General features: G+C 35.9%; 1 protein-coding gene across 6 annotated transcripts in view; it reads right to left on the bottom strand.

Annotated features, from left to right (window-relative positions):
- The window catches only part of PASD1 (PAS domain containing repressor 1), a 146,848-nt gene that overhangs the window by 58,778 nt on the left and 75,218 nt on the right, over positions 1-12,852 (bottom strand). For 4 of the 6 annotated variants that reach the window (XM_042974650.1, XM_042974652.1, XM_042974654.1 and 1 more), the window contains 3 exons: positions 6,389-6,444; positions 4,999-5,153; positions 1,376-1,464 (listed from right to left, as the gene is read on the bottom strand). In XM_042974650.1, coding sequence (XP_042830584.1) covers positions 1,376-1,464; positions 4,999-5,153; positions 6,389-6,420 — 276 coding nt within the window. In that variant the 5' untranslated portion in view covers positions 6,421-6,444. Of the gene's footprint in view, positions 1-1,375; positions 1,465-4,998; positions 5,154-6,388; positions 6,445-12,019; positions 12,083-12,158; positions 12,181-12,852 lie in introns of those variants that run through there. The other 2 variants (XM_042974651.1, XM_042974655.1) reach the window with 2 other exon arrangements.

Raw genomic sequence — 12,852 nt, 5'->3', positions numbered from 1 at the left:
TCTCTCTCAAAAATAAATAAATAAACTTTAAGCAATTTACAACCAGGGCTCAAAGAATTCATGTGGATAAAGTTCCAAATGACATGAGCTCATAATAAGATATTGAAAACACAAGAAGAAATAAAACATGAACAATGGGCAGAATAAATAACAAAATGCAGAATCAAAATAAAAAACAGCAGATACCAAAATTACTGAAGATAGAATATAAAAGAAGTTTGCTTAAATTGCTTAAATAAATAATAAAGGGTAAATATCATGAAAGAACAAGAGACTCAAAACTGACCAGGCAGACATAAAAAGTAAACAAATGTCTAGAAATTATATTATTATCAAAAATAAAAACACAATGTACAGTTAAATAGTATGCTAGAACATAGCTGGAAAGAAAACAGAGCTAAAGAAATGACTCAGACTGCAACACAGAAAGACATGGGGATGGAAAATATGGGAAACTGAATGACACAGAGAAGGGAGTGAGGAAGTGTGCTAGATATTTTACAGTATGTCCACTTTATTCTCACAACTCAGTGAAAGCAATTTTTTAATACCCATTATATAGAGGAAGAAATCAAGGATCGGAGATAATAACTTTCTCAAGGACACACAGCAAATAAACGACAAAGGCATAATTCATAGCCTTATCAGTCTGACTCAAAAGACCATGGTCTGGGACACCTGGATGGCTAGGTCAGTTTGGTGGCAGACTCTTGATTTAGGTTCAGATCGTGATCTCGTGTTTCATGGGACCCTGCATCAGGATCTGCACTGACACCCAGAGCCTGCTTGGGATCCTCTCTCTCCCTCTCTCTGCCCCTCCCCAGCTCATATTCACTCTTTTTCTCTTTCAAAATAAATAAATAAATAAACATTGAAAAAAAGAGAGAAAAGAAAAAGTCCATGGTAATTCAGGTTTTAGTTGTGGCCTTTTAATTTAGTAAAACTAACCAGTTTCCTTGGAGATAGAAACCATAAACACCTCATGTCCTTGATGGAAAAAAATAAGACTTGAAGGCCTGTTTTATAGAGGCTAACAATCTATGTTGAAGGGTCTACCAGATATTACTTAATTTGCCACTAACCCATGCAAAGACTTGTTTGTGTTTGTTGTCACTCAAGATGAGTGGTTTTCAAAACTCAGTTAGCAAAGAAGAATCTGTAGAGCCTGTTAGAAATGCAGGCTCCTGGCTCTACCAGGATTGAGACTCTGATTCAGACAGTTCAAGGTGGGTCCCAAGAATCTGTGTTTTCACCAAGCTTCCTAGGTAATTCTGATATGTATGGTCTCCAAGCCACACTGTGAAAAACACTATTCTTTATCTTCTATTGCACGTATTCTACATATAAAATAATCCAAGAAAGAATGCCCTCTTACTTGTAGTGTCTTACACTTGAAGTCTTCATAGCTCTGAAATGATGGAATCCAATTAGATATGTCTCTGGAGGTTTCCGGATTGACTTTGCCTTTTTAGGAAAACGAAGAAAGGATAGAAAACTGTCACATTAAAATGATTAGATATGGGTATTCGATTTTTCAAAGTTATAATTAATTTTATAGAAAAGACTCTCATGAGAAAATGCTGAGTGCTAATGAAGGAGCTGATGTAGACTAACTAATTGCTTATAAATTGTCAGAAACAGAGAAGTGTTTGGAATTGAAAAAGGCCTTGAAGATCATCCAACTCAATTTCCACTTGTACACACTTCTCCAAAGATTTTATGATTTTCAACCTCCAGTTCTTTCCTTTTCTTGACTTCTTTAAGTCTTCTGCATTCTACCAAAACCGGGTAATTTTAATATGCAATAAGGTACAGGCTGTGTCAAGGGTCTAGGTAGATCCAAGCACATAACTAGAAAATCTTTAAGCCCTATCTCATATCTCTTTGAAGCTGTTAACAATGTTCTATCTCCCATCCATCCTTCTTCACTCTTCAAGGTTTTCTGGTTTTCCCAGTGAGCCCTGTTTCTTCTGCTGCTGTGCTCACTCAGAGCTTTTGCCATCAACAGCTGCTCCCTTCACCCCCCCAATCCCATCTACTCTACAAACTTCACTAACTCAGGGATTTCCCTAACACAAATCTCCAATCTCCAGTTATTTTAATGCATGTCAATTAACTGTTAGTTTCTTCTCCTCACAAAGAACTTAGACACCCATGGAATACAACTTTGACCCCTATTAAAAATGTTAAATCTCCTGACAAGGATAATTCTGATAGCAGAGTTTGTTTTCTTAGAGAGTATGAGTCTCAGATCATTTCCTATCAGTAGATGTAGGTAAGAAGCAGACCAAGCATGAGCAGAGAAGTTCCAGAACCCTCACTAAAGAAGAAATGAAGAGGGTGTGTAACTGCATGGGAAATGACAGAATATAAAAATAAACCATGCCAATTGCACAAATGCCTCAAGATCAGTGTTTCCGACCACTGTCCCAGCCTGGAAATTCAATTCTGGTCAGAGCTCCTCAAGCTCAGGAAACAACCCATGACACTCTCCAACAGCTGATTTCTGAAGTCATTTCCCCACTGTCTCTCAGCTTTGCCTAGTGATTTTCATCTCCTATACTCCCTCCAAAGAAATAAATGAGATTGAAAAGAGTCTACATATTTCCAAGAAAATAAAACAATGTATTTTATCAATCAACCATAAAAGGCTTATCTACATTACTATTGTCCATAAATTTATTCTTGTTTTGCTTGTAGGACAGGCACTGTATCCAATTCTTCACGAACACCCCAGTGTCCAGTATTTAATTAATAATATGGAACTTGGTAATTCTTGTTAAATTAAACGTCATTCATTCACTCATTCATTTAACTGATATTTACTGAGCTCCAACTATGTATCCTACTTTGTTCTAGAGGCTCAGGATATAGTATGAAGAAGACAAGTGAGGTGACTATCCTTTTGTATCTTATAGACTGGTGGAGGGGTAGACAGATAATGAACACATGGACAATGGAACCAATAATTTCATATACCTTTAAGTACAATAATTTAGACTGGGTGATCAAGGAAAGCTTGACTGAGGGTACCATCTGAGCCAAGCTCTGAATGACACGAAGACAGCCACAGCAAAACCTGGGAGCAAAGCATCCTGAGCAGAGGAAGCAGTAAGTTAAGTGAAGCATGAAAGAATTTGTCCTATTTAAATTACAGACAGGAGGCGAAAGTGGCTACAGTAGGGTGACCAAAGGATAGAGTAGTAGGAAATGAAGTCTGAAAGACAGGCAGGACCAAATCATGTAGGGTATATGTTAAGGAGTTAGCATTACTCTGAATGGAATATGAAATACTTTCAAGCAGGAGGGTGACATATGTTTTTAAAAGACTACTATGGCTGTTTGTGCAAAATAGATCAAATTGGGGAACAAGAGTAGAAACAGAGTCTAGTCAGAAAGCTTCTGCAAAAGTAACAGATGATGGTGGCCTGGATTAAGTTGGTATACCAAGGCTATGGAAATGGGGAGAAGTGAATAAATTTGAGATATATTTTAGAGGCAAAACCAAAAGGACTTGCTGATGGATTGGGTGAGGAGGTGGAAGAAATAGAGGACACAAGAATGATTTATAGATTTTTAGCTTGAGCCACTGGAAGAATGACTGGTGGTACCAGTTACTGGAATAAGGAGAACCGGGAGGGGGTAGGTGGGTGTGAGAGGCAATGAAGTGGAGAAGGACCACAAGTTCCTTTATGACCATAATAACTTTTCTATTAGATATCCAAGTGAAGAAATCACATGGGAAACTCTTGCTGATTTAATAACGTGTATGGTTCTTGAGTATGGAGTTCAGGTAGGTCAGGGCTAGAGATAGACTTATAAAGCAGAGGTCACTGACATCCAGGTAGCACTTCCAGTTAGGAGACTGGACGAGATTACCCAGGAAATGAGTGTAGACATAGAAGAAAAAAGGTCCAAGGACTGAGTTCTAGGCCACACCAGTGTTCAGAAGTTGAAAGGGGAAGTAGAAAAGTAGAAAGAAAAAACGGGAAGGAGCAGCAGATGAGCTAAGAGAGAAACGAAGTGAGTGTGTTATCCTGGAAGCCAAGAAAAAAGTACTTCAAGAAGAAAGGAGTGGATGCCTGTCCAATGTTTTTGAAAGGCCACGGAAGATGAGGAGAGTTAAGGGCCAAATAATCAGCAATGTGCAGGTCACTGTTATCCCTGACAAAAGTAGCTGTAGTGGAGTTGTGAGAGCTGCAGCCTCAGTGAGTGGATTGAGGAAAAGAATGAAGGATGAAGATGTGGGGACAAGGTCTTACAGTCATTTCAAAAAGTTGTACTGTGAAGAGGACACAGAAACAGAGTAACAGAAGTATCATGGGGTCAAGAAAATATTTTTTTAAGGTAAGAGATTTTTATAGTATGATTATATGCATATGGGTATAACCTGTTCAGATGTTTTGAATTAAGCCTACTTAGGTATCATAGGTACTATTTTATACCATCAGGGCCATGTTCCCCTTAGCCACATTTACAATATGCTTCAATTGCCTAAGATACAGAAATCTGCATTATTATTGCCTGGTATACTTCTATTAATTCTCATTTCTTTATTCTACTTTTCCACGAACCTTAATAACATTTTCAGCATTGGCTATTAATAAACTTACGAATGGAGAGAAACTAAGTATCTGTGTATTTAGAAGATGCTTCAGGGGGGTGCCTGGGTGGCTCAGTCAGTTAAGCATCCAACTCTTGATTTTGGCTCAGATCATGATCTCACGGTTCGTGAGTTCAAGCCCCAAGTTGGACTCCTCAGCCTGGTTGGGATTCTCTCTCTCCCTTTCTCTCTCTGGCTCTCCCCCACTCATGCCCTCTCTCAAAATAAGTAAACTTTTTTTTAAAAAAGAAGGTGTTTCTGGAGATCCTCTATTCATTAATCTCTCCCAAAGATGTTTGAAGTAAAGGAAGAGATCCAGCTGTCCCATCCACAACTAGTTTTCAATATGGCTAATCAAAAAGCTATACGAATGGGTTAGGGTGCTCAGACCAAACCTTCCTTCTTCCGTGAAGGGTCAGTAGTGCGCTGTGATGTTTTATATCTGTCTCCTTTTACAGGATATCCATGAGCTTGAATTATGGCACGCAGTTCTCTGAAAAAGGAACTGTACTGGTCCTTCTTTTTATTTTCAGATACATTAGGTACATCCCTAAGTGACAAAAAACAATCAAGGTTGTTAATGGTAAGGGTAGGTCTAAGAATTCAGATGGTGGAACAATGGATGGAGGAGAAATAAGAAGAGAGAAAGGGAGTTGTTAATGTCAACATCTGAGCAAAACTCCAGTCCATTGATCATTCATATGACAACAATAACTGCCAATATTAAAATGAGGAAATGAGGGGCGCCTGGGTGGCTCAGTCAGTTAAGTGTCTGACTTCGGCTCAGGTCATGATCTCACAGTTTGTGGGTTCAAGCCCCCTGTCGGGCTCTGTGCTGACAGATCAGAGCCTGGAGCCTGTTTCAGATTCTATGCCTCCCTCTCTCTCTGTCCCTCCCCTGTTCATGCCCCGTCTCTGTCTCAAGAATAAATAAACATTAAAAAATATTTTTTAAATAAAAAATAAAATAAATTTAAAAAAATAAAATGAGGAAATGAAAGCCAATTTCATTTAGACTGTGAGGCCCATGAGAGTAGGGACCAGATCTGTCTCAGTGTCTTCCATAGCAAAGCCCAGCACAGTGTCTGGCACGGTGACCTATGAATTATATAAAATAAATTCAATCCAAATTAACTTGAATTTAAATGGTGGACCTTTGTTCCACCATATATTCTTACCTGCTTTTACAAGAGTACTTCTCATTAAAGAAAAATCTCTCTAAATGATCTGTAATTACTCAAGAGGCTCTTGCAAAGCCATTGCTCCTTCTCAGAGAGAAGGCTGAGCAATAAAATGCTAATTGAGATTGTTTTTTACCTTTGAAAAACAGATCATACTGAAAAATTTGGACAAAAACTTTTTGATCAGTGCACTGGAATTTATTTTAGATGCTTGAATTGGAAAAATAAGGTAATTTATCTTTCCAAACATGTATGAATTTAAGCTCTAGGCAAGCCATGGACCCAAAACAGGCTTCTAAACCTATCAGGGAGTATAAATCATATTTATGTAGTGTCAGCCTGGGCAACCACTGTGTAAGGTGGAGGACACAGTTTGAAGAGGGAGGTTTTCAGGGAATATTTGCTTTACCTATGCATTACATAGGTAATCCACTTAGTATTATAACAGAGTTGGGGCTATGGGTTATGGAAAACCCACTGGAGATACCAAATTTCCCTGAGTCAGGCTTCCCCCGAGGAAGTAGGATTTTGCTAGATGTGAAATAGGAACAGAAGACAGGGGAGAGGGCTTTGACAGAAATATCAGTCAGTTATGAATTCATACCTCTTCTCTTTTTCTCTCTCAGACTCATCCATTATTCAGTGATGTAACAAAGAATTCTGAAATCAAAGTGGAACAACATTTTACTAAGAAATCAGTCTATGATGAATCACAATAAAGCAATAAGACTAATCAAAATTCTCTATTGCATAGCACCTTTCCCTTAAGGAATGCCTATTTCTTTTAAAGATAGAATTTCATTAAGTACCAATAACCCTCTCATATGTTATGTATATGTTGAAGATTTGCTTTATTGTCTGATCCCCAATGAATGTTTGTCACAATAACATTACAAATGAATATATTTGAAAAAGTTACAAAAACATTCTGTGAAGTTACACAACTTAATCCAAAAGTAAGTATCTGTAAGCTTAATTCCATACCCTTAAAATTCTTTTAACTTCTATTAACCTGAAGAACACTTAATGAAACAAAGATTGATGTGGGTTAGGTTTCATATCTATACACAATACCATGCCACGATAGACAAAATCTGCATTTATTGCTGCTATCACAGAAATCCTGGGCATATAAAAATGGCACTGAAATCACCAAAGTCCTCTGCTTTGAATTGTATAATTAGACTCACATATCACCTCAAGGTCAAAATCTCAGAGTAAAAGTCAATGACATTCAAATACATGTCTGTTAAGTAAGAAGTAGCAGCTAAAATATAACAAACCTCCTTTAAAAGCTCTCAAGAAAGTAAGGAAAGCTTAGGGGTAACACAGTGAGAAGACGCTGAAAACCAAAGCTGGTTAGTATACCAACCTGTGCTACTGTGAGGACAGGGAAGCATAGCCATGCAACAAAAGACCTCAAGTATTAAGGCCCTGCTGGGTAAAGGAGAATTCAAGCAGATCTTTGAAACTAAAACCCACCAACTTCTCCCTACACATAGGCATTACTCTCAGAGACTACAGTTTAATTTAAAAAGCTCTCTCGGCAGCAAAGGAAGAAAAGAAGGAAGTTTGGCTATCTCAGCATGTTCTCTTGGGTAGGAAAAAAAGGGTGCCGTTAGACTTAATAGGGTTCCAGGAGAATGGAAAAGCAAACCCATTTTGGACAGATACTCTCTAAAGTCAAGTTCTACCAAATCTCCACAGATAAGGCACCACTGAAGATGAGCTCACCATCCAGAATGGGAAGATGTATAAGGAAACAATCCACCATTTACCAGAATTAGGACCCACACCCAAGCAGTATGAGACCTCCAAGAACTTCAAATCATTAAAAGATCTGAAAGCCATTATAAAAAATAATTGTGTTTAGAAATATGAAAAACAAAATAGATGGAAGTGAAAATATGAGAAAAGCCAGGTAGACATGAAAAAGAACAAAAGTGAGATTCAATAAATAAAAACATATTCAATGGAATTCATTTCAAAAGGATGGATTAATCATGTATTATGAAAAACCGGATGAGAAACTTAGTAAACAGAATACAGATATGAAGAAATTTATCATATTGTCTTTACAGAGAGACAGTAAAGTGGGAAATATGAACAAGAGGTTATGAAACATGCAAGAGAGAATGGTAAGGCCTAATATAGATCTCAGTTCCAGATGAAGAGAATAGCAAGAATGAGAGAAAGTCAGTAAAGAGATAATAGCTAAAATTTTTCCAAAATGGAAAATGTCATCCAATCTAGATAAATTAAAATAAAACCACATCTAGAAACATCATAGTGAAATTTCAGAACATGAAAGGTAGCTAGGTCATTCTAGGCCATAAAACAGATCAACAAACACCAAAGAACCATATGCTCCCCCCCAATGCCATTTAATTAGAAATCAAGAACAAAAAGATAACATAAACCCTGTAGATCTGTATATTTAAAACAATAGCAACAACAAAAGCAAAATTTCCTAAATAGCTCTGGAAATCAGAAAATATTTAGAACTTAAGTATTATAAAATACTACATATTAAAAACTGTAAAATGCAGCTAAGGCAACACCAAAGAATTTATACCCTTAAACGCTCATGAGAAAAAAATGAAAATAAATGAGCTAAGTAGTCAACAGAGCAAATTGTGAAAAAAGAGTAAAGCCAAATAAAGGGAATTTAAGGAAATAATAAAGGTAAGATGAGAAAACAACATGATAAAAGGATATACTAGAACAGGTAAAAAAAAAATCTGTTTCTTAAAAAAAAAGACAATAAAATAAAACATTGTTATACCAGATCAATCAAGAAATAAAAGAGAAGACACATTCTGGAATGAAAAGTGCATACGTATGAACTTGAGATGATAAAAAGCAGTATGATCAATTCTATGTCCATAAATTTGAAAACAGATATGAAATGGAGTATTTTCTAGAAAAAATGTATTTTCACCTATTAAGCCTATTTAATAATACAAAGAAAATGTGAAGAAATCATATAAATGTAAAGAAATTAATGTAATAATTAAAAATCTATCCACAGAAAAACAATCTAACCTAATATAAACAAACAGTCCCAATGGTTTCACAAACTGACACTTATAAACACTTAAATAATGGGTATTTCATATTTCATGCAAATTATTCCAGAAAACAGACAGAAAAGTCACTCATCCAACTCATTTTATAATCCTAGTACTTCTTTATACCAAGCCAGAAAAAGGCAGCATCAAAAGGGGATATTTTATAAGCTAATTTTATTTATGATAAAGAAGAAAAATACTTATCAAACCCAAACAAAGAGAGTATTTTAAAATTTGGGCTAATTCTAGAAATACTAAGATAATTTCATATTAGAAAAATATAATTCAACATATCAGACAAAAAGAAAAAATGAATAAGATCATCTTGGTCGATGCAGAAAACTCATTTGATATCATTCAATATATATATATATAATTTTTAAAAGTATTTGTTAAAAGTTTATTTATTTTGAGAGAGCTAGAGAGAGCACAAGTGGGAAAGAGGCAGAAAGAGGGAGAAACAGAATCCTAAGCAGGATCTGTGCTGTGCTATTAGCACAGAGCCCAATGTGGGGCCTGAACCCACAAACCCATGAGATCATGACCGGAGCCGAGATCAAGAGTCAGACATAAATATTTTTAACATACTAGGTATAGACAGAAGCTTCCTTAACCTGATAAAGGGAAACAACCAAAAACATACAAAGATCATGCTTAAAGGTAGAGCATTAAAGAAATTTTTTAGATTCAGGAAAAAAATAAATGCGGCTACTAAGACACTTAACATATAGTGCTAAAGGTACTAACCAATGCATTAAGGTAAGAAAAAGAAATAAAATGAGTAACTCTTGGAAAGGAAAAATAAAAGTCCTCATTCATGAACACTATGGTTATCTACATAGAAAATTTAAGAGATTCTGCAATTTATGAAAAGAATAAAATAGTTCAGAAAGATTGCTGTATACCAGATTAATACGTAAAAGTTAATTTTGTTCCTATATAGCAGCAACCACATTTAGAAAATATTTTTTTACGATACAATAGAAACAAAAATTTATAGGGGCTACTGCTTATGGCCATGGAATAACTCATATGGGAACAGCCCATGAACAACCAAGAAACTGGACAAATTAGAGGAAATACCTATTTGGAAACACTGGACAGCAGGCAGCACATGCCGGTGATCCCTGAGGTAAGAGCAAAAATGAGATGAACCCTACAATAATCCCAAATTTCTACCTAAAGATACTTCCAGACCACAGTTCTGGAAGCACAATCCCAAGGAGAGTACAGTAATCTTACCAAAGCCAAGATGGTGGAATTTGTAAGGCAGAATACTGGAAAGAGAAAAGTTATGGTGAAACAAACAAACTCCAGAAATCTGAATATAGATTCTCTTGAATCTTTGGCTGAATACTTAACCTGTGCCTGTGCAAGGTAACACTCTAAAAGACCAGTCAAGGAACAACTACCAGGGAAAGAAAAAATCCGGTGAATTCAAAACTAAGCAATCACAGCTTACACATGGCTGGAAGACTCTGGAGTTTTATCCAGCAGAGTGGAGAAAAAAGACGGAGAAAATGCACAGAAACTCACGGTGGGATAATATCAGAAAAACTAAAATATATGTAACTGAATTCCCAGAAGGGGGAGGCAAAAAAATTTGAATGGCCATTTTTTTCCATACTGGATGAAAATATAAATTCATATATTCAAGAAGCTCAATGAATCTAAGAATATAAACACAACAGAAAACTCACCAAGGCATACATAAACAAACTGCTGAAAAACAATTATAAAGAGAAAATCTTAAAAGCAAACAGAAATAAAAAACACATTTAACATAAGAGAAAAAAGAATGACCTCTGTCTGACTTCTTACCAAACAACTCAAGCAAGAAAATGAAACATCTTTAAAGTGCTCAGGGGAGTTGGAATCAAACTAGAATTTTATATCCAACAAAGATACACCCTTCAAATAAACTGAGGGTAAAATAAAGACATCTTTAGATTAACAAAATCTGAAAGAAGTCAAGGCCAACATACTAGCACTACCAGATATGTTAAAGGAAGTACTTCAGGTAAAAGGAAAAGGATACCAGATGGAAACTCAGATTTACATAAATACATGAAAAGCACTGGCAGTAATATATATGTAGGTAAATACAAAAGAACTTTTTTCATCTCTATTGCCAAGGTAATTCAAATAAAATTCAATTTTATAATATAAGTAGAAGTCAAACCTATGAGAATAGCAACGCAAAAGACAGGAGATTAGAGAATAACAATGTACCATTGTCAGGTTCTTACATGATATGTGAGGTGGCACAGTATGAGTTCACAGCACACAGTAATAAATTAAAGATATATACTACAAACTGCCTAGAGCAACAAATAAAATGCACATGTGATACAAATTATAAATCAAGAGAGAAAATGGAATACTAATTCAATACTCATTTAATCAAAAAAAAAGCAGAAAAAGAAGACAAAGAGAACGAAGATCAAATGGGAAAAACAGAAAACATATAGCAAGAAGGTAGACTTAAACTTAACCATAAAAATAATTATATTAATTTTACACAAATATAAAGTCTGGGACTGCTAAAGTGTGATAGAAAAGTAAGGCCAAACTACCCTTGAACAATATGGGGGGTTAGGGCACTGACCCCCCCCCCCCCACACACACACACAGTTGAAAATGCACATTTAACTTTTGACTCCCCTAAAACTTAACTACTGTTGACTGGAAACCTTACTGATAGCATACAGAATTGATTAACACATATTTTGGATGTTATATGTATTACACATTACATTCTTATAATAAAGTAAGCTAGAGAAAAGAAAATGCTTAAAAAAATCATAAGGAAGTGAACATACATTTATAGTCCTGTACTGTATTTTTTTTAAAAAAATCCACATAAGTGGACTGATGCAGTTCAAACCAGTATTGTTCAAGGGTCAACTATTCTAGTGTCTACAAGATACCTTAATTGTAAAGACACAGCTAGGTTACAAGTAAAAGAATAGAAAGACACAGCTAGGTTACAAGTAAAAGAATAGAAGCATATACTATGTAATCCCAATGACAAAAAGCTTGAATGTCTAATTAATATCAGACAAGACTTTAGGTAAGGAATAGTACTAAGGAAAAAGAGGGACATTTCACAATGATAAAGGAGTCAAACAAGGAAACATTAAGAATCCTAAATAGATATGCACCTAATTACAAAGCTTCAAAATAGAGTAAGAACCGAAATAAGAAATAAATCCACAATTATAGTTGGTGAGTTCAATACTTCTCTACCAGTAATCAATAGAGCAAGTAAACACAAAATAAGTAAGGGTATCAAAGACTTACCATAGTGCCAACAAACTTGGCCCCATATGTTTACAGAACATGACGCCTAGCAACTATAGAATATACATTTCTATGTATAACGCTTATAAAGATCCAAAATATGCTGGGTCATAAAACCAGTTTAAGTAAGTTTAAAGCATTAAAACCATACAGATTATGTTCTCTTACCAAAATAGAATTAAATTAGAAATCAAGGGGCACCTGGGTGGCTCAGTCAATTAAGCTTCTGACTCTTGGTTTTAGCTCAGGTGATGATCTCACGGTTTGTGAGTTCGAGTCTTGCATCAGGCTCTGACAGTGCACAGCCTGCTAAGGATTCTCTCTCTCTCTCTCTCTCTCTCTCTCTCTCTCTCTCTCTCTCTCTGCCCCTCCCCAGCTTGCTCTCTCTCAAAAAATAAAGAAACATTAATAAATAAATAAATAAATTATAAACCAATAATAAATAAAAAAATCTCAGGAAAACCCCTGAACACTTGGAAGTTAAATGACATACTTCTTTTTTTTTAATTTTTTTAATGTTTATTTATTTTTGAGACAGAGAGAGAGAGACAGAGCATGAATGGTGGAGGGTCAGAGAGAGGGAGACACAGAATCTGAAGCAGGCTCCAGGCTCCGAGCTGTCAGCACAGAGCCCGACGCGGAGCTCGAACTCACAGACTGTGAGATCATGACCTGAGCCGAAGTCGGATGCTTA

This window comes from Panthera tigris, chromosome X, assembly GCF_018350195.1.
Source record: "Panthera tigris isolate Pti1 chromosome X, P.tigris_Pti1_mat1.1, whole genome shotgun sequence".
NCBI classification, from domain to species: Eukaryota; Metazoa; Chordata; class Mammalia; order Carnivora; family Felidae; genus Panthera; species Panthera tigris.
This window is presented reverse-complemented; position numbering and strand designations above follow the sequence as displayed.